The 27564-nt window shown below is 37.2% G+C and overlaps 1 protein-coding gene across 3 annotated transcripts; it reads left to right on the forward strand.

Moving 5' to 3' along the window:
- The first annotated feature begins 471 nt into the window (after nt 1-471).
- Nucleotides 472-27534, forward strand: LOC127066620 (fez family zinc finger protein erm-like). Of its 3 annotated transcripts, none has more exons than XM_051000507.1 (2): nt 472-1403; nt 24493-27534. In XM_051000507.1, exon 2 carries the CDS (start codon nt 24500-24502, stop codon nt 25712-25714), a length of 1215 nt encoding a protein of 404 aa, XP_050856464.1. In that variant the 5' UTR covers nt 472-1403; nt 24493-24499; the 3' UTR covers nt 25715-27534. The 3 variants fall into 3 exon arrangements, with proteins under 3 accessions (XP_050856464.1, XP_050856465.1, XP_050856466.1); XM_051000508.1 differs by lacking the exon at nt 472-1403 and adding an exon at nt 18778-22963; XM_051000509.1 differs by lacking the exon at nt 472-1403 and adding an exon at nt 23069-24415.
- Nucleotides 27535-27564: the final 30 nt, after the last annotated feature.

Here is a 27564-nt window from a genome sequence, read left to right on the forward strand (position 1 = left end):
AGAGAAAGAGAGAGAGGGAGAGAGAGAGAGAGAGAGATAGAAAAAGAAAGAGAAAAAGAAAGAGAGAGAGAGAAAGAGAGAGAACAAGAGAGGATAGCAAGGAGGCAAACATAAGAGAGAGAAAGAGAAAGAACAAGCGACGATGGCAAGGAGGCAAACGAAAGAGAGAGAAAGAGAAAGAACAAGCGACGATGGCAAGGAGGCAAACGAGATAGAAAGATAGAAAGAGAGAGAGAGAGAGAGAGAGAGAGAGAGAGAGAGAGAGAGAGAGAAAGAGAAAGAGGGTGTCACAGGGCAGACGGATGTCGAGCAACCACGGGTAGGCGTGCTGTCCTGGCGTTGCTCGTTGCTCCGCCCGTTGCACCGCCCCATTTTGTGTTCCTTGCGATCTTCGGCCTCCCTTTTGGCAGCACCACCACCACCAACAGCAGCGACAAACAGCGGCGGTGGCACAGCTAGCCTGGGGAAAAGCTCGTCCGAGAGTTCTCGGCAGCGGCGACCGCACATACACGTACTTACTTACTCGTCGTCCTTCTAACCGGCGATCACCGACAATCTTTATCTGTATCACGGATATCAACCGCGTTCGGCTTTTAGATTATTGAAGGGGAGAAAGAGTATCGAAATTATTTCTTCGAGTACCTATAATCGGTGAAAAGAAGATTGAATTTTCACATGGAACTGTTTGTGGAAGCTTGACAATCGTCGATTATTATTATTATTGTTGTTATTATTATTATTTTATTATTATTATTGTTGTTGTTATTATTATTATTATTATTATTAGTAGTAGTAGTATTTTTCTTTTATTTATCATCAAGAAGAGGACGAGTTCGTAACAAAATCTTTAGTGAAATTGTGAGAAAAAGAAAACTGGGGAGAAAGAGAGAGAAAGAAAGAGAGAGTAAGAGAAAGAGAGAGAGAGAGAGAGAGAGAGAGAGAGAGAGAGAGAGAGAGAGAGAGAGAGAGAGAGAGAGAGAGAGAGAGAGAGAGAGAGAGATAGAGATACAAGAGACCTTTGCATTATTTAATAGAAAGTGAATAATCGGCGATGAAAGATCGAAAAGGTTTCAAAAATATCGTGCGGGATCGAACGTTCAAACGCTCGTGCTGATCCCATTTCGAGGATGTCGTGAAGTACGTGCAATTATTTTATTAACTCTTCGAAATAGGCCTACCTTCCATTTCCAAAAGGTTCGCGTCTCTCTTCAACGAGAAGATACTTCCTTTTTACCTTTGTGGGATCGTCAACTACAACTCTTCGCCAGAATCGAGAAATCCGTTCTAAGGCGATTTTTGGATTGATGAAAGTGTCCGACGTTAGGGGAGAGAGGAATGGTGTTGTGATCACGGCGTTGTGCGCTCGAAATTCGTCGGATTTTCGCCGGTTCTTCTTTGATCTTGTAAGTACCTACGATTGGTATCTTATTTTTACTTTTGTTTGGTTTCTTCGTTTGTCTTTTTTATTTCTTTTCTTTTTCTTCTTTTTTTTTTTCATTCAAATAAAAGTTTCATTAAAATGGGTCTCAATAAAACTTGTTAAGGAAGATATTAGATATTTATTTTTTTATTAGAAAATGACTAAACCAAATTAATCTACGAGGATGCGTATCTGTTTATGAGATTTACGTACGTAAATTGAACAAACTTTTATGACTTTTTGTTTCTATTTACGTTCTACTTACCTACGTTCTACTTATGTTACGGGTTCTACTAATTAGTGAAATTAGCGAAATTAGCGAAATTGGTATCTATATAAAAATATCATACATATTTTCATGGTTATTATACAGATGATTACAAGATACCTAATTAAGATGCACGATGGATAAAATGATAAAAAAGATTTTAAATAAATTTGGAAAAAATCGTTCGATCGTTTCTTTATGACATCACTAGGTATATTAATATATACTTATCAAGCTGGTCTTTTAAATTGAAATAGTAATCAAATTTGTACAATATTAAGAATAATTTCTTTATAGTATACTTTTGTAATTTTTCTCATTGTACGTACACGTCAAAAGAGAATGGTGATTTTTCTCTGAAGAATCGACGGCCATAAGCCAATAGCTAAGTAAGAAGGTTAACCATTACGAATCTTCAGACACAAAGGTACCGTAAGAAGAATTAAGTGAGAATTATGAGATCATCAGCTTAGCAAAATTAGCCAGATTTCTTAATTGGATATAACAGGGATAACGGAGCCTTTCCTTTTATCCGTAAATCGAGAAAAGGGATTAAATCACCCGACGCGTTTGGTAAAGTCGAATGGCCCAAAGAGTTCTTAATTCCTCGCCAATAAAATGAATAGACTTTTAAAAGAATTGCCAAGGAACTATTCGTTAATACATCTTTCTCCCTTTAACTAAAAGTGTAGTTATAACCATTACTAACGGTGCATTAAATTCATTATAAATAATAGAAATATATATATCAAACAAATACATTCTATTGGTTAATATAAATAATGAACAGAACGTTATATATACCTACGTTTTTCTTTTTTTTCTTAAAGAAACCGTATATTAATATAATATAAATATAAGAAAAACAAAAAAAAGGATGAAAAGGAAACGTTTAAAAAAGAAAGAAACTTCCATCCTTGTTGCTCTCTTTCTTTTTTTCTCTCTCTCTCTTTCTCTCTCTAGGAGAAATGCTCAACATATGTATGTAGGTATACTTGGAACGGTGCTTGGAGGATCATTAATGGAACGGCGGTTCTGTAGTGGCACTGGAAATTAGCGAACAATTAGTTCGGCTTGGCGATGTTTTATAAACACGATGCCCATCGACGAACCATTATTTTGAAGGATTTATCGAGTATACGCCTAGCAAGTTTTAAGCTACCTTCACACCGATACATTTTTTATGTGGACATATACATATATATATGTACATAGAACAACAACTGCGTGTATAATATATATATATATATATATATATATATATATATATATATATATATGCATATTCGAAGAATGGTCTTCGTCGAGTACGTCGGGAAGTATCCAAGTAGTATTCGGTATATTCGTCATAGTCGTTGTAGTTGTCATTGTCAAGCAGTATACTAAGCTCAGGGTAGTAGGCCTTTCGAGTGTTGCCTGCTCGAAAAAAAAAGAAAAAAAGGGGCGCGGAGAGGGAACGGCTCGAAGAAGGGGTTCTCTTGTAGTGTTTCGTTGCGTTTCAAAGGAGGAGGAAGAGAAGGAGGGAGGAAGAAGAGGAGGAGGGGAAGGGGTTGGTAGGAGGCCTTAGTTGCAAGACGACTTGGGTGTTGCAGCCTCTTGAAAGCTCGTGCAAACACTCGGGGACAGGGCGTTCGCCTGGTACGACGATTAATATCCCAATAAGGCCTCGTTCACCGACGATGCTCCCTCGAACGAACCGAACGATACTGTTCTTTATTCGTTGTCTCACTACGATGGATAGATATAACACTCGAAGAAAAATGTTGTTACATCTTCTTAAAACTATGTTCATTCTGAGTGATTTTAAAAGAGGGGAAAGAAAATCAAGTAATTAACATTACGTAGACACTTAGATATATACTTGATTATAATAGATAAATAGAATAAGTAATCTATAATAATAAATGAGTTGTCCGGAACGTTCGTATCGCATCTTCGCTTGTATATACAACTACGTATGTACATATGTACGTATTAAGTATAAATAATTATGTAAATGTGTATGCATGGAAACCATGTCGGTATCTACATGTACATATGTACGTCAAATTAAAAACGTTCAGTTTAATGCATTATAAATGCATTATATCGAAACAAGACATTTAATCGAGTCTTTATGAATGTTTCCTTTTTTCAAATTCTGTCATTTACTTTTTAATATTTTTGATCTCATTAACGACTCGGAGATATATCAAGAACATTTTCCGGACAATTCTGAACAAACAATATTTTTTATATCTGTAGGTACCTATGGATAATCGAAAATATGGAGAGGAATCTTTCGTAGTTCGTTCGAGTTTTGAGATTAAGTTCGACGAGTAGATCGATTTGTAATCAAGAAAGAGAGAGGAAGAAAGAGAGAGAGAGAGAGACAGAGAGAAAAAGACAGAGAGGGGGGCGAGAGTATAAATATTCGAGAATGACAGGAAAAAGATATCGCAGCGGACGTTCGCGACGGGTAACGAGGAGGCGTCAAATTTGTCAGGGAACGTTACGAGGGCACCTGACGAATCTACGCGCCGGCTGACGAGCGCGCGTTAATTTTCTGAAGGAGTCACGCGATTACCATGCGTTATCGCTCAGGTTGTATCTTTTATTTGTAAGGCGTCAACGTTAAGAGAAGAAGCGAAAGAGGGAACAGTCGAGAAAGAACTGGGACGTTAATTGCCGACGGCTCTCGACTCTTCGTTCAGAGATATGGCCGTGCATTACGAAAAACGAGATATCGGTTTATTGGCTTACGCAGCCGGTTGTAGGAAAAAGTTATTTCTTATTTTTAAAAGTCAAACTTAAACCTAAATTTTATTGGTACGTTATATCGAACGAATTGCTTTTTTGATATAAATAATATCTATAGCTTCCCTTTATAGTAAACTCGTTACTACTAATGATCGCAGAATTGTCAAATGGCGATGATATAAATCATCTCAATTTTATTCCGATCTTACGAGGTTTATATGTAAAAGGAAAAAAAGACAAAAAACAAAGAAAAAGAGGAAATGGAAAAAAATACGACATTTTACGCCACGCATTGGATTCGTCTCTTGTTAAAAACTGGAATAAAAATGTGTTATTGAAGTATGAGATAATAACGTTCTCTCTCTCTCTTTCTCTTTTTCTTTCTTTCTTTCTTTTCCAAGAATCATAGTTTTTATAATACAATATTAATATTTATATAAAGTTGACATACTTAACACATAAATTTCGAATGACTTTGAAATTCTACGTTTTATATCAAATGTGAAAAATTATTGTTTTATATGTTGCTAGATATTCCAAAAATTCTCTTTAGAAATTTTTTCTTCTCTTAAATTTTGTTCATATGAATTTTTCTCATAAAAGTTATTCCAAATGAATATTAAGATCCAAATGTATATTTTAGATCTTTCACATTGTATGTATGTACGATATATACGTTGCGATGTCTTTATGAAAAGAAAAGATTTTTCGAAGCGAACAGTACCACCCTCATTTTCTTCTTCCTCATCATTTTCTTTCTCTCTCTCTCTCTCTCTCTCTCTCTCTCTCTCTCTCTCCCTCTGTCTTTCTCTATCTCTCTCTCTCTTTCTCTCTCCTCTCTCTTTCTTCTCTTCCTCTATCTGTTTGAATGTCGGAGACCCAGGTATTATTACGCTACTTGATTTCGCATCGAGCCAGCTGTCTCCGATTATTCGCTATTGAAGTTTCGGGGATTTTCGTTCAAAGGGAAGCCCGCGATCCTCCGCTAATATTTGAGGATACCATGCACTATCCTCGAATCGAACGTTGCATCGTGATCGTCGATATGTTCGTTCATGACCCGCGGCCCATTTCTTCTCTTTCTATCTCTCTCTTCCTCACTTTTTTATCGTGGTCGATTGGACCGTAAAATAAAATGGAAAAAGGACGTTTGAAGAAGTATAATTTCCAGGATAGTTTTGTGGTCGGTATACATATACATACATTTATATATACATACCTATATGTGTATGTATATATATATATTATATATTATATATACACACACACTATATATAATATATATATGTGTGTATATATATATATGTATTATTGTCTGTACGCGCGTGTGTGTGTGTATATAGGATAATTCGGGGAGTGATGGCCCACTTTTTTTTAAAGCTTCAGTAAATTGTCAATTTAATTGATATACAAAGATGGAAATTATATTTGTAAAGATGGATACATGAAAAAATTGTAATTACATATATGTATATTACAATTAAAATGAAACTAAAAAATAATTATAGATTTGTTTAAAAAAGAAAAAAATGATTCCTATAAAAGGACATTCGAACTACCCGGGTGAAATATCTCATGGTTCAGTGTAAAACAAAATTGTGGACATATTTTCGAACAATATTTTGAATATAACAGAAAGGAAAATTATTTCTTTTGCTCGCATAAAATTACTGAGATCAAAAGATAAAGACATTGAACATCCTTTGTGAAATCTCTTAATAATCTATTTGTATAATATCTTATCTTACATCCTATATGACATTTCAAACATTGAATCCAGTCGTCATTTCGACGTACAGTTGTACTGCTTCATATGCCCGACGCGACAGAGTGTTTTCTTTTTCCTGAATACTTTCTTTAGACTCTTTTAATTTAGAAAATTTGAAGATGTACCTTATGTATAGAAGATGTTTACGTTTGGGTTTGCATAAATTTTTAGCACGTTTTATTGTTTTTGTCGTTTGAAACGTTTCGTATGTTTTCCAATTCGTTGAATTACGTTCGGCGCGTACTTGGAGATGGGATTAATTTTATTTAGCATTATCTAGGTTGCGTTTTACTAGCGTCTTTTTTTGACTCTTTTTATTAATTGCTTAAGAACAATTAGTTGAAACAGATTTTGGTTTTGGTTGAAACTGACTCTATTTTATTTTTTATATTTTTTTCAGTTACATGAGGCACACGTTGTTTCGATTATTTTTAATTTAAGAAAATGCATAATAGATTTTTGTCATAAAGAATGATTAACATAAAAAATAAAAACCCAACATCTTCGTAAGCAGTCAAATTTACATCGTAAGAACGTAAAAACGTATAATTTTACGATCGTTTAACTATTCTCGAGAAAACTGGAAGTGATAATGAGTGACTAACTTGTTTTTTTAATAACATTATAACAATATTTCTTCGCAATTATAAACATAATTAATGCACCACATTCAGAAACGTTATCGTTTTTGGTAAATTTTTAGTACATTATTCAAAGAACAAACTGAAATTTTTTGAGAGTATTTACTTTCTATATTACCTATGAGAGAGTACTTATTTTTTTAATTGAAAATAAATAAAGAGTATTGTTTATGAGTTTTGTTAGTAAATAACAGTTGTGCTATTAAAAATCAGATTATATCTACGAAATATAAGATCGAGTTGTCTCACCTGCAAGGACATCTCACCGGAAATTATATATATGAATATATATATATATATATATATATATATATATATATATATATATATTTACACACACACACACATATTGTCTAATATTTACAAAATTATAAATATGAGAATAATTATGCAAAAACTCTAAGTGATAAAATATCTACGTGATAAATTTTGAAAGATTTTCAAAATATAAAATCAAAGTGATATAATGTCCTAGCAATCTCAAATATGTATAAAGATATACGTAGGTATACAAAGTAGATATCGTTTAGTTTTGCGTACAGTTTTATCCTTGTGACTTTTAGTCTACCCTTTCTGTCTGTTCTTTCTTCCCTGAACTTCCCCCATAAACCGTCGTCGGCTAGGATCAGCGATGGTTAGCCAGATAGCACTTGCGGCGTTACGACGTTTGCACCGGCCCGACTGAACGATGGCGGGGGTGGCTGCCGGTTCAAACGAGAAAGCGCGTGTATGCGAGCGTGTAGAAGCTCGTCGAAGCGAGGATGGGGTCGAAGGTGGTTGGTATCTTGTTGGAGGGCGAGAAATACGAGTCGCTTGTGAAGCTCCTCTCTTCGTTTGCGTGTACGATCGAGTTGAGAAAGAAAGACTGAGAAAGAGAGAAAAAGAGAGAGAGAGAGAGGGAGAGGGAAAAAGAAAAAGAGGGTGTGAGTGGGTTGCTTCGCCTGTTCGCACCCCCTTTTTCGCTGTGCTCTTTAAAAAATTAGCTTTCCTACTCGCTGACGATTAGCATCGAATAATTCTTTTAAGCTGGCACATCAACGATGCCTTTCGAGTATATAGATATCTACTCATCGTTTTCGAATAAGATACGTTTATCGATTTACGAGATCTACAATAGTATGATGATTTTTCTGTTTTCTTTTCTTTATAGTATCCACACGTATTTTATTCTCAATAGTTTATCTTAGATAAAGTATCGGACTCTTTCTTGGATCGATCGACACATCCATTTTAAAGTTCTTCAAAATTGTATTAATTATAATTATATTATTAACTATACATAAGTTTATTACATTCTTTAATGATATTTTTTTTTTACTTTTATTATTTTTAATGTCGGATATTTTATGACGGATATTTAATTAATGACGGTTATTTTATTTTCAATACTTTATCTCTCTTCGTTCAATCGATATATTTATGTAAATTTCATCGAAATTGTATTTAATAATTATGTGTTATTATATTATATAATGATTTTTCTTTTTCTTAGTATTCGACATATTTTTGATTTTTATATCTAAATATTTCCTTTTAAAGCTCAAGTATCTCGGATTTTTGAACGATCAATAAATCAATCTAAGGTCCTTCAAAATTGTATGAATTATTACCTGAATAACCTCGTATCTCATAGTAGGCATATTTTGAGGGAGGCAGTACCGAAAACATCGTTGAAGTGGACTTAATCCGATTTCGCGCCGTACGTTTGCGTATTATTACAAAATGGTTCGCATGCTCTCGTAGCAGAGGGTCAACGCGGTTTTATCGGGCCCTCGGCGATACGCCACGTAACACGCCCATCGCATATAAAATTAATTATCCTCGATTTGACCGGTCAATAAAGACTCGATTCCACGAGGATCATTCTATGAACAAGTCATTTCGATCGCTTCACAAACGTCACATTGTTATCAATTATTTATCAACGTTCTCGATCGTCTTTATAATTCGATTATTATTATTATTATTATTATTATTATTCGAAGGACTTTTTCTATTTTGTTACAATTTACATGAAGATATTATGTCGATAAAGGAAAAGAATCAAAGTAATTTTTGAAACTCTTATTTGTTTTTACGAATAAAATGATTAAACGAATTGAAGTGTGTCTATGGATTAATTGATCAATGTACGAGTTTATCATTCACTTAGAGTATGAATTATTAACATACTATTCCATAGATATAGTGTAAATTATTAAATCGTTTTATTTGCAGACACGTAGTCACAATATAATATTCTCTAGAATTATTCATTCATCTCACTTATCTTATTTCAATTAATTTTGAAATAGTGAGAAATATAGAAAGAAGATAAGTTTCATGACGAAGAGAACTTAATAACTAATTGAATCGTATCGTACGAATAATATAGCTCCAAATAAAAACAGGAATCGTTAATTGAATGAAATATATCGAACGGTCTTGAATTAAATAAGGTACACCTAATTCATGAATCCACTTTTATTGGAAAAATATGCGGGTTTCGGGCAGGTGAACGCGCATCGTTCCTGGTCAAGCGTTCCTACTGGGTACTCCGATAATTTATTTCTCCGTTTATGATCCTCGATCTTTTCCTGTCGAGTGCTTGCGTTTATACAAACTATTTCCGTTAAAGAAACGAAAAATATACAGACACATACACACACGCGTACGCGCGCGCGCATTTATACACGTACATGTATACACGCATATGTACATACGCACGTGCACACAAACGCATATATATATATTTCTACGTATAGGTGCCAACAAGAAATCGGATTCGGGGCGTTGTAGGAGTGTTCAGTCACGCTATGGAAATTATGACGTATTACACGATGGCCATTTCGACGTTGCATGTGGCTCAAGCATGCCGTGACTAATAAGCGCGGAGGAAAGCCAACTTAACATACATTAAAACCGTTTTATCTACAATGATGTTTGGTATAATCCGTAAAGTTCAACATAAAATTTTCAATGACCTTTTACGGGAAAATAATTATTCTAATAAAAATGATTATTTTTCCGGCATGTACATTAAGTATCATCTTTAATAAGACGAGAATTTAATGATACAAATAAATATATAATTATCTCCCTCAACAAAGATGATTATTATATACGGTACTATTTAGTATTATTTCGGATAAAACAAAGAAAAGTAAAGCAGAAAGAAAGTAAAGAAAAGTAAAGAAAACAAGAAAACTAAAGAAAAGAAAAAGAAAAAAGAAAAAAGAAAAAAGAAGAAACGAATAACGTGTAAAATTCAAGACACAGGTACGATAATTACAGCGTGAAATTCTTTTCACGGTCGGAAAGTCCTCGGGGCCGATTCGAAGATCGTGTTATCTCGCTCGCCACGAGACCGCTAATTACTCGATGCTTATTCGTGTTATCTCGATTATTTTAATTAACCTACCACTTCACCGTGTGCCTACATATAAGGAACTCTTTTCTATATACATCCATAGATATATACATAGATAAGTAGATGTATAAATGAGAAAAGAAAAAAGAAGGAACGTGTCGTCGATTTGCCATTTTAATCTCTCGTCAGATAGACTACGATCGGAAGAGAACTGGACATTCCTTCTTTCCGTGACGTATCTTGCGTGTTCGTCATCCTCTTCGCGTTGTGCCTTAACGTAAGAAGAACGGAATTTGTTTTTGTTTTAATCTCGTTGTAGCGTTTATGTTTAACGTTATGAAGCCGAGACTAGACACACAATCATTAATTATACGAATGTTATCGATCTACATACGTGAGTTATGTTATACATATACAAATACGCATACATAAGTACATACATATAGAGGTGTTCGTTCGTTGACACGCAAATTTCGCTTTATAAATGCTTACATACATAGTTGCTTAGATATATATTATATTATTATCGCGATATTTGCAAGAAACTAATTATACGAATCTCGTATACTTATATCTTATCGCTGTTTAGCTTGATACCAATGAGCTCTCGATTTGTCGTCTCTCTTTTTTTCTTCGAATTATCAACTGTAGATCCCGTTCGATGAAAGAACGATCGATCTCCTGTCTGACTTTTCTCTCTCCCTTTTATTTCGTTATCGATCAACGAAGATCTCTCCTGGGTCCTGTCGTGCGAGTCGCGAGATAGGGAAAAGTATGCTTCTAACCGAAGCTCGCCAGGAGTTATAAATGTAACACAGAGAGAAACGTAAGCAGAGGTGCACGGTAGACCGGAAGTTCATGCTTATTCACTGTGAGCAGCACCGAAAGGGCGACTGGGTATAATTTACGTATAAATTAAGCGGAATGAATCAACGGCGAGAGCGATTAATCGCAATGACCTCTCGCCGCGATAATAACGACGCTCGCTCTTGTTTACGAGGGCTAAACGAATATATTAGCTTTTTCATTAGCACGCCACGTGGACGTTTGAACACTGTCTCTCTTTCTTTCTCTCTCCCTCTCTATTAGATACTGACAATTAGCTAGCTGGTTCTTCCCGGTACCGAAATGATGAGAACCCTTCAATTTTAACAACTCCCAGAATACTCCCTTCAATCCCATAAAAAACAAAACCCCAAACAAATTTCTTTGACCGATCGAACGAATGAACGAACGAACGAACGAACGAACGAACGTTTAAACGTTTAAACGTTTTCGAGGTAAAGAGAATTAGTTAGGTGGTAGAAAGTTCGCACGGCTGGATAAGCGAATAGAGACGATGGCGATGGCGGACACATTGCGGCAGGAAGTGATTCTATTCATGAAAATGCGATTCCCATAGTTCGCAGTGCTCGAACGAATACGAACGCACGGAAGGGGAAGAAAAGCGTACGTGTACCGAGGGTGGGGGAGGAGCTGGATTACGCGGAGTAAACAGCCCGTGAAATTACCTTTTAAATATTAGATTATGATTAAATGTGTATCTACCTCGAAGGCATTAAACGTTCGGTTCCACCCTCTCTCTCTTTCTCTCTCTCTTTTTCTCTGGGTCTATCTTACCCGTGCGTTTCATAAAGCCAATGGGGGTGGTTTATATGGCGGACGAGAGGCTCGAACCACCCTTCGAAGCTCTACGACGATATCAATCAGCTCTCGCCATCAGATAAGATTGGTTGCTCAAGAACCGAGTGCTTATTCAAAACTCGGATAATGCTCCTTGCGTTCTCCCACCTTATTTGCTTTGCCGCGTATCTCCTTTAACAACGAAGAGCGGAAAATGACAGGCATTAACTAGTGCTCGATATCCTCGTGGAAGAAAATCAAGCGACTAGACGAGATCGTTAATAATATAGTCTTTAAGATCGAGAGTGATCGTCTCGATACGTCTTAACAGTTTTTATTTTTTTCCTTCTTCTTTTTTTTCTATTCTTTTTCTTTTTCCTTTTTTCTACGTCCATAAACAAAACGGATGGAATAATTTTATTAGAAAGAAAAATAAATAAATAAATAAAAAAAGGAAAAAAAGAAAAGGAAAATAAAAGATAAGAAGAGATTATAAATAAAGTCCGTTCCTGTTTTGTTAGCGTCTAATTAGTATCGTTAACTCGCACCGGCATCATAAACGCCCGTTGTGGCACCTTCGGGCAATAAATTTGCCAGGTACTCCCCCGTTGGATTTTAAAAGGCCGTTCTTAAAGGTGAACGTGATCGTGAATGTGCGCGCGCGAGCTCGCATTCACGAGACAGGCAGGTGGTTATATCCGGCCGGTGCTCGCGCCGTGTGCATATATATGCATATATATGCATAAAAAAGAATACTGCCCAGTGGCAATACACCATAGAGCTACACCCCCGCCACCCTCTTTACCTTTGTTCTTAAAAACTCGCAAGGCAGAGAAACTTTCCAGCGTGAAGCGCAAGCATATGCATTGCTCACTTAGGAAGATTGATATAAGGCGATATAGCTACAAACTCCGGTGGCCGTCCTCATCGTATATACATATGTCTGTGTGCGTGCGTACGTGCGCGTATGCGTGCTCGTAACGCAACATGCGTGAACGTCCGCAATTAGGCGACAAGACGGAACGACTCGAGGGGTAATTCCTGTGCGAGCATGGAATCAGCCAGGAGGGAAATTTCGGTTTTTACGAGGTACCTACGCGCAAAGGCGCGAAGCGGAAAACGAGTGCTGGAAAAAATATTTATGATGCCGTCCACCCTTCTGTCGCATTCTTAACAGATATAGGTATATATGCGAAAAATTAAAAAAAGGCAAGAAAAGGGGTATGAACAAAAGGGAAAAGTTATCAAGATTTTCTTAGAGTTAGTCTTCTACGTAAGCTTAATATTATAACGTTATAGGAATATTATAATATTAAGTATATTATAATGAATTATGATGAAAAATTTTTAATTAGGATCGAACGATTGAATTTATCGTACTTGTTAAAGACGTTGAATATCTATCGATATCACGATATCTTTTCCTTCGTTAACTGGAAATAAAAGTAAAACGGTTATTGAGTGTTTTCGGATATAATACGACGATTTTGGCAAGCGTATTGGCCAACAAGTAGTTTTCACGCGAGGCAGTCCCCACCCTTCCTCTTCCTTCCTCTTTCTATTGCTGTGCGAGAAAGCGACTCCTTCGTTCCGTTTAAGGGCCGCGAGAAGGTCGAATTCTCCGGGGAGAGTTTGTCAAGTAAAAGCCACCCTTACACCGTTGGATCGAGGGGTTCTACCACAATACAAGCAATAACACGTACCATCGCCCGGCCTTCTACGACGCCCAACCCTCCGTTACTTCTCTATCGACGTCGTTGACGTCGTTCTCGTCGTCCTCGTCGTCGTCGTCGAATTCTCACGCCACACGCACTCTCTTACCTTAATCGAGGAAGGATGATTTGGTCTTAAATAAACTTTTCACCTCTACCAGCATCACCTCAACGACCACTATTCTCTCTCCTTCTTCGATCCCTCGTCACGTTTATCACATAAATTGTCGAGTGGTCACTTTGATTACACGATCAATCTCTCTCTCTCTCTCTCTCTCTCTCTCTCTCTATCTCTATCTTTTGATAGTCACCGATTTCTCTTCAGACTCCCATTCTAGAGTTCAGCGAATTCAATTTGAACCACAAAGGAAACATCGTACCTACTACGAAAGTCGTACTCTTACTTATAGGAAGACGCTCAAATTCGCAAACTCATCGAATTCTGTTGATCGAGTATTTCTTTTCTTTTCTGTTTTTTTTAATCTACCTCGTTTTTTGACCTTTCAAAAACGTGACCGTTCCTATGTCACACACACACATACACACACACATATGCATACAAGTTTTATTCGTAGACGGTTAAAAGAAGAGAGAAAGAGCAAGAACGAACAAAAGGCCGATCGCTAAAGGCGAGCTTCACGGTGGGAGGAGTAGACGGTATTATTCATCGGCGAGCGGAAACGCTTGGAAGGTACACCGACTTCCGGCCACGTGTCTGCTCACGAAGATGGACCAATCGGCTGCTTCGCTCCAAGAGAAGATTCACCGAACGCTTTGGCACGCGTTCTGCCGATGGAATTATTCAAATGGAATTCAACGTGAACGCTTTGCCAGCTGTCCCTTTTGCTCTCTTGCTCTCGACTATCTAGATGATTCCAAAATTTCGAAGGACTTCAGTGAAGTATGGGAAAGAAGGAATGATTAACGCATCTGATAAATAAATACTTTTCTCTTTTACCTTTTTCTCATATCTCATATATGAGATATTTTTCCAATATTTTTAAGAGTCATCTAAACTTTAAGATATAAGTTCATTATGAACTTATAAAATAATTTTATAACAAATTTATCAAATTATCTCTGTCCTTGAGATATTCCAAATGAGATTATAAACAACGACTATTGATAATGTAAAGAAGAAAAAAGGAAGAGAGGAAAAATGAAAGAAGAAAAAATTAAAATCGTACAAGAATACAAATTATTCGGGAAGAAATAATTTTCTATGGAATAACGAAGGAGAACGAAAGTACCTATAAGTTAGAAAAGAAAGCAAGAAAGAATCAAGTTGGATTTTACGCCTCTATAAATCTCTTCGAGAAATCATCATTCGCTCACGACTGGGGTCGTCATCCCAGCACGCTAAAGGTGAACGTTGCTAAAGACGAAAAGGGGGTTGGAACCACGGGGGCAAGTTGCGACATTTAATGCGTAATATCCTATTTAATCTTCGATGAAAAGCGCCGTATGACGGTCTGCGTTGGAATAAAGACGGTTCCAGATAGAAAGAGAGAGGTAGTAAGAAAGGAAGAGAGAATACGGAGAACGAGAAAGTTTCACGGGGGTAACCAGGAGATGGTTAAGGGCATTCAGACGTCCCAACCACTCGCGAGAGTTCTCTGTCTCTGTTTCTCTCTCTCTCTCTCTCTCTCTCTAGCTGTCTATCTCTCTCTTTCTTTCCCCCTTATTCTCTATTTCTCTCTCTCTCATTCTCTACTTCTTTACTTCTCTCTTTCTCTCTATCTCTCTATACCAAGATCCGCAGAAAGCCTCGAGGGATTGGGGGTGGCAGATGGCAGTCGTCGGACCAGTTCTTTCCAACGCGTTGCCCCAACGGAATGCTGCTGGAGCGGATACCCACTTATTTTAGAAAAGGGACAGAAAGATTAAGTGACGGGCAAGACGTACCGACCAACTTTTGAGTGTCGCCCTCGCGGTGATCAATGTCTCCTTTAATTTAAGAAGTACGCTTTTACTTTCCTTAAAACTTCTTTTCCTAACGTTTATATCAGAGATCGAATTATTCTTCGGAATAAAAGTATATTTCTCTTTCAATTTTGATTTTCTTAGGAAAGGTCGAAGGTAATGAATCTACGTTACTTCCGTCGAAGTTACTTCAATCATCGAAAGGTGTTCGTGATCGATTCAAAGCGTTTTACCCTCGCAAGGGGTTGCTTGTTCTCTTGCTCTCTCTCTCTTTCTCTTTCTATCTTTCTTGGAATGGCGTAGCTCGTTTGCCGAGGAATATGTTGTTGGCGGATTTGACGTGCTTATCAATGGATCACGGATGTAATAGACTGCACGTACCCTAAATCGAGCACATAACTGATATCTGATAAGAAACCAATAGCTGTGACGTGATTTACATGCGACTATCTCGTATATCATTTTCGACTAATACATCTCAGTCGTCGTTTCTTTGTAATCGTTTCAAGACACGAGACGAATTTTATCACTTGCCCTCAAACAACGTGTAGTGAATACCAATATAAAATTGATTTATAAATCACGATGCAAAAATTGTGACTTGTGTTCCTGAAACAAGGTATATAGATACCGAATCTAATTTGATTACTTCATAAATAAGTATCTTCGTTGTTTTTTATGACACGGAAATATATCTCAAAGATAAAGTTGCATCGTTCGAAAGGCGTATATACAATGATATGCGTCTATTCGACTGTATTAAAATTGCTACTTCATGTCGCAATGCAATAACTTTATTGGTATATAAAATACTGAGAATGTACACATACACACAAACACACAGCCAACTGATCCTGTCCAGTTAATTTCCATCTAGCTTAATCTCTCGAGTCCCAGATATAGCACATATATTTATATATTTATTTTTACTAGTATTTTGCCAGAGTGTATGTGTTACGTATCTTGCTACCAATAGAATTTGTTTAACTTGACGTACATATCTTTTATAAATTCTATATATAATAGAAATGTGTCAGATTTACCACATGTATGTAAAGAGTTTCAGCTCGAATTCATAAACGTATCATAACACGTATCATTCATACGTATTCATAACACGTATATTTATATTGCAATATGGAAAATGTATGATTTATATATATCAAAGCTACTTAATTTATCGCGATCCATATGGGGAATCGTGAAAAATTTGACAACAGTAAAAAGTGGCGGAACGCGTGACTAAATTAAAAATTAATTCAAAATAAAATATAATAAATCCAAGAAGTTGATTTATTTATCTACTTTATATACATCCGTATCTACTTACTCGCGGTTGCGTAACCATTTTTCGAGTATATATCCCATGAATGGAAAAAAATGAACGAATGAACAATGTTTGAAGAATCCTGATCTATAAGAATCATATATCCATGGATATTGGAATCCATTGGATTCAATTTTGCAATAAGCGATTCTAATGAATAAACTATATCATTTGGAATAACGAATTTATGTCGGACGAATGAAATTTAAAGGAAAATTAAAAAAAAATTCGGTCTTCGTCAGCTGGTCTCCTTTCTTCTTCAGCTTTTTTTTTCGATCCGATCGTTTACAGCGATTCGATATCCTTGAATCCGATCGTCTGGGCATGCCAGGGCACGCGCCACTCGAGTCGGTTCCCCCATTCATCTCGCGATGATTTCTGAGGACACGGATAAGTATGCCGTACGTAAACGTACAAGGAGAAGCAAATGGCACGCGAGACTTCCGCTTGCTCGCGCCACCCTTCTCAAGGCGAGGCCAAGCTCATTGTCCGTGCAGCAAGCCGGTATCGAGTTTTCAAGCTATTCTTCTTTCTTTCGCTGCTCGAATCGAGATCAAGGAGTGAATGGAACCTAGGCGGAAGCGTGTTGACGCGCACGCCCGCCACACCGGCCAAATTCAAGGCGAGGGTGTTCTCCACGTCTTCTTTTTTCTACACCCCAAGAAAGGGAGAAACCTACCCCGTTTGTTATGCTCATTGTCTATCACGATGGGTGGGGACGATCAAGAAAATAGATTCGTGCCAACGGCCTGCTTGCCGATTAAAACCGGACGTTACGAATCTAAGCCTAACTATTCTTGTTTTTTTTTTTTTCGATCCGTTTCATATATCAAGAAAGAAACGATCGTTCAAGAAAGAAGATTGAGAAAAAGTAACGTTGGGTCTACAATAAATATTGATTTTTATACTAAAAAATCTTTGAAATATACATCATTGTTTTAATGATTCGGTTCATCCATTAAGAAGATCGCTCAAACATGAAAGTCAAGGAAGGAAATACTTTTTAAATGTATATTCTTGCTCTTAGACTCGGTCCATATATCAAGAGGACCAAGGAAAAAACTCGTTAGATCGTTAGACATTAGAGAAACGTTTGATTTTTGTACGAAAAACGTTTAAAATGTTTATTCTCATTCTATCTATTCAATTTATATATTAAGAAATAGAAGATCATTCGAGTAAGAAAATCAAAGATAGAAGAACTCGTCAGATCGTTAGATGTAAAACAAGTATCGATTTTTATAGAAAAAGTAGTTCGTTTAATTGATTAATATAAATATCAATATTACAAAAATTTAACTGCACTCTTCTTAGTTTCTAATTCAATTTCGTACCTACGTACGTAGAAACGATTCCCATAAGCTTTTTTTCCTCGCTCCAAAAGCTCAAACGCAGCAGAATAAAAAATGAATGGTCCATGAAGTGACAATAGCGGCTATGATTGTTTTTCTGACTTATCCCACTCATTATTTTACCAAGCCATATATATATATATAAAACGATCTCGCGTCGTTGGCGATCGTTATTATGTTTGGCGAAGGGCAAACGATCTCGAGTTACCCGTAGCTCTTTGTGTCTATACGCGAACTATATATGCCAAAAATGCGAAATGAACGCTTGCAGACGGCACGCAGAGACGCCCGCTGTTTCTGGACACACGTATGGTAAAAGGCACACGCGTCCTGCCTACCTTTCGACAAGGTTTGGGGTATGTCACTGAAGAATTAAAAAAAATTGTCGGCCGTCGTCAACCCTCGTTGTTCTTAAGTAATGAATACGGATTCTGTTCTCGAATGAGAACGGTCTCGAATTTTTCAAGAAAATATATTTTCTTTAGTCGATATAGATTTATACATTTACCTATTTTCAGATATATGTATATTATTTCAGTTTTATTTTATTTTGTTGTAACAAATTTAATTGTTATTTCTTTTTTTTCTTTTTATAATCTTTCAATATGATTTATACTTGATATATAGTGGGATTATACTAATAAAATTTTCATATTAGGTATAGGATATGACAAAAAATTGGGTTAGGTATAGAAAGTTAATAAATTTGTTGGTTATTCGACGTTTAATATTGAATACGGAAATTTTATTAAAAACTTGTATAAAAGATAAAAATAGAAAAAGGTATTATAAATAAAGACATCAATTTACAAACAATTAAATATTACTCTTAAAAGAAGACAATAAAACAAAGTATTTGTAAATAAAAACGAATTAAATTATCGTCCAGTGCGAAATGACCTGTAAAAGAAAACGTTTGTAGTATCACGATAAACTCGAATTTTTTTCGTCGAATGATACTAAACAGGATTTAGCTCGTAGGACATGCTTTTTTTATCGAGAACGACGTGCTAGTAAAACTCAAGGGTGGCTCGTGTTAAAGAGGAGAAAGGAAAGGAAAGAAGCGGTGATAACGAGAGAGCTCAAGGTGGCACGGTACCGGGGTTAAAACTAGCAAGAGAGGCATGGAGGAACCCCCCGCGGACTGCGCAGCTGTGAACCTCCCGCTAACTCTGCTCAGTAATACGTGAATTCGAGATATATCGAGCTCAGCAGGACTCGTTGCCATTTTGCAAACCCATGCTCGTTGTTAGTCGAGCTGCTGTTACGACGATTTCTCAGACTCTTCAATTTTGCTCTTTCTTGGATCTCAACTTAAATATTTCGTGTTTACTCGATATTATTTACAAGCAATTATTTTATCAAAACTATATTGATGCTATTAATCAAGTTCAAAGTCCTTTTTCATTATTTTAATATTAGATGAAAATAATGAAAATTTATTTTTACAATGATTACAAATAATATTGTGATAGTTAGGACAGCTTAATTTATTATACTTTATTGACTTCACTCTTTGATTTACATCGTCTATTTTAGAATAAAGTTTTATCGATGATTTAAAGGTTAAAAATTAATAATATAACAATTTTAATGAGTTAATGTTATCGATTGTCGTCGTCGTAATGAGATTTCAAGTGAAGTTTAAAAGGATTTTTCTTCGATCATTAATTCCGACTAAATGATAATCTAGAATTGGCTTAACGCATCATCGTCCAAGTATTCGTTGATCGAAGGAAACAGAACGAGGGTAAATGTGACATGGTCGAGTTACGGGACCTAGGAAAAGCAAATGGGGCTGTGTATTGTGTCTCCCGTCATCCTCAGTCGAGGCTTTCCTTACCCCAAATGCTAATTATATGTCAAGCATTCACACGACATATCACGAAAGACCGATTGTCGGAGATGGAACAATGGCGAGGGCAAGGCTAATAGGGCCGATCAAGAAACGAGGACAATGTCGGCCATCCTGAACGTCTCTTTTGGATTGGCTGTGATCGACGTGTACTTATATCTTTAGAAATCGACTGTGAAAGATAAGAAAAGCAAAATGAAAAACTCGAATCTTACATGATAGCTCAGAAAAAGAAAAAGGAAAATATTTTACATAGATATTTTACGAGTGTCAATGTTTGGATTCCCAAAGATGTTGGCTGGAAAGAAATTTTTGAAGTTTCATGTATAATTTGAAATAATACGAATACCTACTTACAAACGTCGAATTTTAGAGTTTCGGAAAGGCCGATCGTAGACGGCACGAAAAAGTTAAACAACCTACGAAGGTACTATTCTCTGATGTGGCTTATTTTCCTTATCGCCACTTAAGGGAGAAGAGCGATAGGCGTCCGAACGCATGCCGAGGTACACACGTAAGAGGAAACCGTGATTGATGCACCCTGTACACGCAAATCCTCTAACCAACTATCCCTCTTCGCTTTCTCCTTTCAAAATTTCGAAAAAGTAATAGGTACTTCTGTTTGTCATATCTGTGTCGAATAGTTCGTCGTCAGTAATTTATAAATGTAGTTATATTTCCCACATAGCGTACATGGACTTTTTGATTTTTAATTAAATTTTTCTAAAGACAAATTACAGTTTCTCTTTAAACGTTCGAAACATCGAAATTCGTTTCTTTAGCATCGTTAGGATCATACAATCGATTATTGTGCAAACGAATTTGTGTTAACTCGTTGGTGGTAAAGATTTCAATAAGGTTTCATTTACGGTCTAAACTTTCTCTCTCTCTCTCTCTCTCTCTCTCTCTCTCTCTCTCTCTCTCTCTATCTATCTATCTATCTATCTATCTATCTATCTATCTATCTATCTATCTATCTATCTATTTATCTATCTATCTTTCTCTCATTCTCTCTCTTTCCGTGCTTTCAATTATTCTCGATTCCGATCGGAAATAAATGGACTAAGAGAATGGAGTATTGGGCGAGGATAAGGAACGGGGAAAGGTAATTAGCGAGTCGGCAACGCGACGAGTAAATTTGCAAAGCCATTTCAAGTTCCTTCGAGCTCCTTCGATTTTCTTTAAGTTCCAAGCTATCCGCTCCAATTTTCCTTAATAATCTATTGAAATTGATTTGATTCTTAACACGGTGATTTGTAACCAAATCTCGGTAAACTTTGTACATTTAATGCCAATCATAAAATATACGCTAAAATAGACATTTCGTATTTGGTTTCATTTATTTATTTTTTTTTTTAATGGAGATGCCTACCTAATATCGTTTTCTATCATCCTATTTGCGATATATCCCAAATGAATTTTTAATTCGTTTTAAGAACGATTAAATCAAGCAGAATTACGAGGATCACATTTTCTATAGGTGAATTTCATATCAAATATTACGGTATATACAAATTATTTTCGAATATATCTATCCATAACTGAGAATAATTCAATATAAGAATAGTAATAGATCCAAATTCCTATAGATATTTACATTTTTTATAAAATATTACAAATCGTTGTAATTATTTCCGAACATATTACTAAAAATATGGTAATAGTTCAATTATAAATAGACAAATAGTTCAATTAAAAAACTAAAATAAATACAAAAGAAATACTTAAAAATGTTTAGTTTGGGAAACGGATAAAGTCGGTCGCGTGGATCGCACGATCGAATCGGCTCGAATTAAGAAAACAAAATGGTCCCTGCTCGAGCGTCGGCCATGCTTTCGCTGAGATTGAAATAAATTGGTAGAATTGCTGGGTGGCTGCGTACCGCGAGAACGGGGAGCGATACTGATTACGTTGGCCGTTCGTTAAGCACTGTAACAATGCCAGCCCCCACCATGTCTCTTGTAGCTACCACTCCCCCCTCACTCCCCTCTCCTATCCACTCCTCCTCGCGCGTTCGCGCGACCGATACCTACGTTAGCCAATCGTCTATCGTTTTACCCCACCACTGCCAACCTTGTGCGGCATTGCCCTGTGCTTTTTGCTCTTCTCTCTTCCTCTCTTTCTCGCTCTTTCACTATTTCTTTCTCTCTCACGAAAAGAAGAGGACAACGACCACAGACGGAAACCGAATAACTATACCTATAGAGGGTAGCTTACGGCCAGACGAACATGTTAAAAGTTTATACAGAAATTTTATTGAAACCGGTGGAAAAGATAATTTACACATATTTCTTGATTTAAATAACAACGAGAAGATTTTCAAAGTAGGAACATATAGTATTCCAGCAAATAAATATTCAAACGTAAAGACAGGAAAATGTTATAATGTAAGTACAACAGTGTCTACATTTTCGAAAGAAAAAAAAACTAAACAAAAGAGAGAGAGCGATTAAAAGAGACATTAAAAAAGACAGAGTAGAAATATAATAGAAGTATAATAGAAATAAATGATAGACGGGAAAGATGTATGTTTATAAATCTAGTTCATTTTCGAATTAGAAATATTTTTGGTAACTATTGAAAAATATTGAATCAGAAGAATATTCTCGAAAAAAGTTTTCTCGAGGATGGAGGAAGGGGAAGAAAAAAAGGAGACATGTGTCGAACTTTTATCCGTTGCAAAAAAGGGGATGGAGTGTGGAATAATCGTGGCCTTTGTCAGTGGTAAATTTTGGACAGTGGTGGTTCGCCGTTCCATGGCGGCCAATGCTGTGTTCCCTCTCTCTCTCTCTCTCTCTCTCTCTTTCTCTCTTGCTCTCTCTCTCTCTTTTTCTCTCTTTGACTATAGGTCATAGGGGCGTTTCGGGGGTGCGAGGTAGTCGTTTTCCCTCCTCAAATCTCTCTCCTCTCTCACAACGGCCTCGCTTTTCCACTTATCGACCCCCACGGTTATTAGGGCTGCCTTTGCCTCCAGGGACAATCGAAGGTAGGTACCCGGCAAATGGGCGGGGCTTGACGGAGGGTCATACCCGTCGCATTCCACCCTGACACCAGTTTCCTGCTTTCTCGAAAGTCGCGTCAAAGCGAAGATGGCGAGATTTCCAGCGTTTCCAAATTAGTTCGGACTTTGCTACTTTATCGTATTCTAATCTTTCATCGAAAATCAACAGCGATGTTGAAGAATGTTAATCGATTTGTCTCCGTTTTAACAGTTTGATCTTACAATTCTGAAATCATTTGATCGATTAAATCGTTCATATATACCATGTATGTATTTATCACGTATTTACTTACTATCATCTTCATTATTTAAATTTATATCGTGGTACGACAATAGCTCGATGAAAAAGAAACGAGAGAGTCAATAGTTGAAGGAACAAGTCTCCGGTATACTTTTCAACATGCTCTCTTACACGCTTGACAACCCTCGCTCTCGTATATCATAAATTTCGTATTGAAGATTCAACAGTCGTCACAACAGTGATGCGAAGCAGCGACTATTTCATGGAAACCAACGGCAAGAACCCGAACCAATTCTAGCCGTCATTCCAAGTCCAAAAGTAACTCGTCATCCGAGGGAGCAAACATTTCTACTTTTCGATGTGCAAACCTTGCTCCCGGAAAGCTTGCTCTTCAACTGTGCTGACCATTTCGCGTCTCATTCAGCCTTGCTATTCATCCCCCACCTTTTATCCTCTCTAACGATTCTCATACTTAATGGCTCGTTTAACTGTGCATTTATACAGCTTCATATATGGGTCTACGAATAAATAGTTTAACTGTAATTTCTTGAAAAAAAAAAAAAAGAAAAAGAGAAAGGAGGAGTATAATAGGAACGAATCGTGACGAGCATCTCGAGAAAAGGTAAATTACGAAAAGGAATTCGTAGAGAGGAAAAGAGAAGAAGCAGTTAGAGGTAATGTCTATCACGAGCCACGTAAAGGCAACGTAGAGTGCGAAACAACGTACGCGAGGATTCCTTTGTGACGCGAAGCTGCTCGACGTTTGCCAGCCCCCATCGTTCAATGCGGAGCGTTCTTTTTTTATGTCAACACGAGGGCCAATTGAGTGGATATAATAGCGGTACCACATGTTTCACTCGGATTCGCCGACATGTGGGCTATGCTGGTAATGCGTCTGTACGTGTACGAGAGCTCGCGCGCGCATGTGCTTTCACGAACGGGTCCGTGCTGGCTGCATAGGGTAAATCGCACGAATAATAAACGACGATCCTCGAAGTCATCTAATTGATCGTCGTGATTTCGCTATTCCCGTCTCTCTCTCTCTCTCTCTTTTCTCTCTCTCTCTTCTCTCTCCTCTCTTTCTCTCCCCCCCTCTCTCTCCTATTTACTCAACGGTCCAATGCCTGGCACACTTCAGTACGTCCTCGCTCGAGAAACACTAGTTGAATTAGCTTCACGAAACGTGCCTTCCGATTGTAATTTCGAATATTGTTATGATCGTCACTTTGAAATTCTTCGAAGTAGAATCTAATGGGTCGTTTTTACGTTCCAGACATATCATGCAACCATTCTCGACGGGCAACACAATGGCGACGGAGACACCGACCAGTCTGCCACCGGAGAAGGTGAGCTCGCCACCACCCTCTCGGAATTTGACCTTCTCTATAGCGAAGATCATGGAACCGGACAAACGTCTGACCGAGCAAGCGAACGTAGCTCAAACGGTCCAAGCAGCGGTCGTACCGCCGCCATCGACAACGACGGCGACACCTACAACAACTCCACCTGGTATACTTCATCAAGCATCACATATCCCGGCGCTTACTCAGCGTTATTCGGCCCATCTAGAATCGGCCTTCAAGAAATACGTGCCAACGTTGAGGCATCAAAATCTTTATCCCCTTCTCTACTATCATCCGAGTCCATTGTTAAGGGCCTTTCCAGGTTCACCAGCGACAACTCCGAGCGTTCCACAAACCTCGCCACCACCCAGTTCTGTTCAAGACACTTCTATTTCCTCGAGACTAAGTCTGATGACGATCTCGCCAGAAAGTCAACGTGGAAAGAAAAGTCCGGCACCGCGAAACGAGCTAAACGGTACGAACAAGCAAAAGACTTTCACATGTTCCGAGTGCGGTAAAGTTTTCAATGCGCATTACAATCTTACCCGGCACATGCCCGTACACACAGGAGCTCGGCCATTCGTATGCAAGATATGCGGTAAAGGATTTCGTCAAGCGAGTACTCTTTGCAGGCACAAGATCATACATACCGCTGAAAAACCGCACAAGTGTCAGACGTGCGGTAAAGCGTTTAACAGGAGTTCCACGTTGAATACTCATACCCGTATACACGCTAATTACAAGCCGTTTATATGCGAGTTCTGCGGCAAAGGATTCCATCAGAAAGGAAATTACAAGAATCACAAGTTGACGCATAGCGACGAGAAGGCATATAAATGTACCGTATGCAACAAGGCATTCCATCAGATCTATAATCTTACTTTTCATATGCATACGCATAATGATAAAAAACCTTTCTCATGTAAGATATGTGGCAAGGGCTTTTGCAGGAATTTCGATTTGAAGAAACACATGAGGAAACTTCACGATACTGGTTTACCCGTTCTTGCTGGACTTGGTACTTCGAGTCAAAGTCATAATCAACAACCAGGATACGCGTCGATGCATCAGCCACCCGATGGACGTCCCTTCGTCAGTCCATTCCTTCTTCCACCTCCAAATTCGACCAGTTATCTCACTAAGATGTTGTGACATAGTGAAAACATTCCTTATCCGAGGAAAACTCAATGCCCATTGATGTTGGCTCCTCCCTGTTACGCCGGAGACATCGCTCAATTGGCCCAACCTTCGAAGTGAAAACGAATCCAACGACAGCAACGTGTGACTCTGACTGAAATAACCAAACATAAAGCTTTCTTCGACGATATTTGTTCTAATATATTTCGTTCTGATAATAATATTTCATTAAGATCATTCAAAAAGAAAAAAAAGAAAAAAGGAACAAAAAAAAAGAAAAAAAAATGTTTTCCCGTTTTATCGAATTCATCGAAGACTTACGGAATGAAATGTCATCGAAATCCTGATTACCGAAGGATGCCTATTGCTCTCGAAATTCTTATCAAAGACGAATTATGTCCCTAACGTATCATACACACTCTGTTGAACCTACTCAAGTTCAGGAGTCCAATGGGAACGGCTACACCTGTTTCGGCTAATACATCTTTGTAATTCCCGCGAGAAAAGAAATCCAAAACGTTTATCGTTAGTGACGGATTTCGACCGAGCGTTAGCCCTCGAAAATTATCCTCTCATCGTCTTTGCTTGGTGAATAACATTTCACGTATTGTTCACCTAACGTTGCACATGATGATATCATCATTCGAGTTTATTCAAGATTAGAGAAACATTGCTGAGAAAGAGATCAGTGTTGCGTACGTAAACGATTAATCAAAGGTGTATGGACTTTTTCTATATACAACAGGCAAAGATCGAGCGTTACGTGCGTTCGTACTGATATATCGAGCAAATCAATGAATGATCGATTCGATCGGTACGCTTCTTATCGATGACTACTCATACGTGTAAATATTTGTAAATATTTATATGTGCAAAGTAAATACATGGTATGGTATGCGTTAGATGTACGTGCGTATGTGAGTGAATAAGTGAGTGAGAGAGAGAGAGAGAGAGAGAGAGAGAGAGAGAGAGAGAGAGAGAGAGACGTGAAAGTGATCATAAGTATGGAATTTGTAATTAAAACGTAGATATCGTCGGTGAGACGATTTTAAAGAGTCGTTTGAAACGATTAATTAATTCGTATGGATCTCAAGAGAGGATTAAACAAAGTAAACAAAGTTTCAATGAGCATATGGAACAACTTAACCCATTGATCGCACATAGGTATTTATCATTTAGAGAACTGTATAAATCGGTGTGATAGTAGTTTTAAGTCGATCGTAGATAGCAAATGAAATGTTGGTCCTTTATTATATCGATCGTTGTAATCATTACGTAGAATTACGTCGCGATCGTTACGGCCACTGTGATTACACTATTACAATGGCTTTGCAATAGAATCAAGACGAGAGAGTATTATTATGATTACGACGAGATCGTGTACCTAATTCTCCTATTTATGCATTTTTATTTACGTCTTCCGATATTACGTATATATACATACATACATACATACATATAACAGCAAAACAATGTTCTATTCAAGATCAAACAAGTATACTTCGTCTAATTGGTTTTTCCTCCCCCTTTATCTCTGTTTTCTATTAATTTGATCATCAAGATTGCGTCGAAATTAGCAAAGAAGATCACGAAAGTGAATGGATGTACGCGTTTATACCTTACGAATTAGATAAATATCGCAGATTTATCAAGTATGATGATGATGAGAAAGAAGAAGAAGAAGAAAAAGAAGAAGAAGAAGAAGAAAGAAATTTAAAACCAAAAAAGAAGTAATATATGTAGATAATCGATAGAATGTAGATGAAAATGCATATGTATGTGTTCCCTATTGTAAATATGAATCTATCCAATGCAATAAATTTTAATGATATCGACACACGTCCAGAAAATTCACTTCCTGATAA

Source organism: Vespula vulgaris, chromosome 10 (assembly GCF_905475345.1).
Source record: "Vespula vulgaris chromosome 10, iyVesVulg1.1, whole genome shotgun sequence".
NCBI lineage: Eukaryota > Metazoa > Arthropoda > Insecta > Hymenoptera > Vespidae > Vespula > Vespula vulgaris.

What these genes read in the sequence shown, in the direction of transcription:
- LOC127066620 (XM_051000507.1), top strand. Translation starts at nt 24,500, where the DNA reads ATGCAACCATTCTCGACGGGCAACACAATGGCGACGGAGACACCGACC.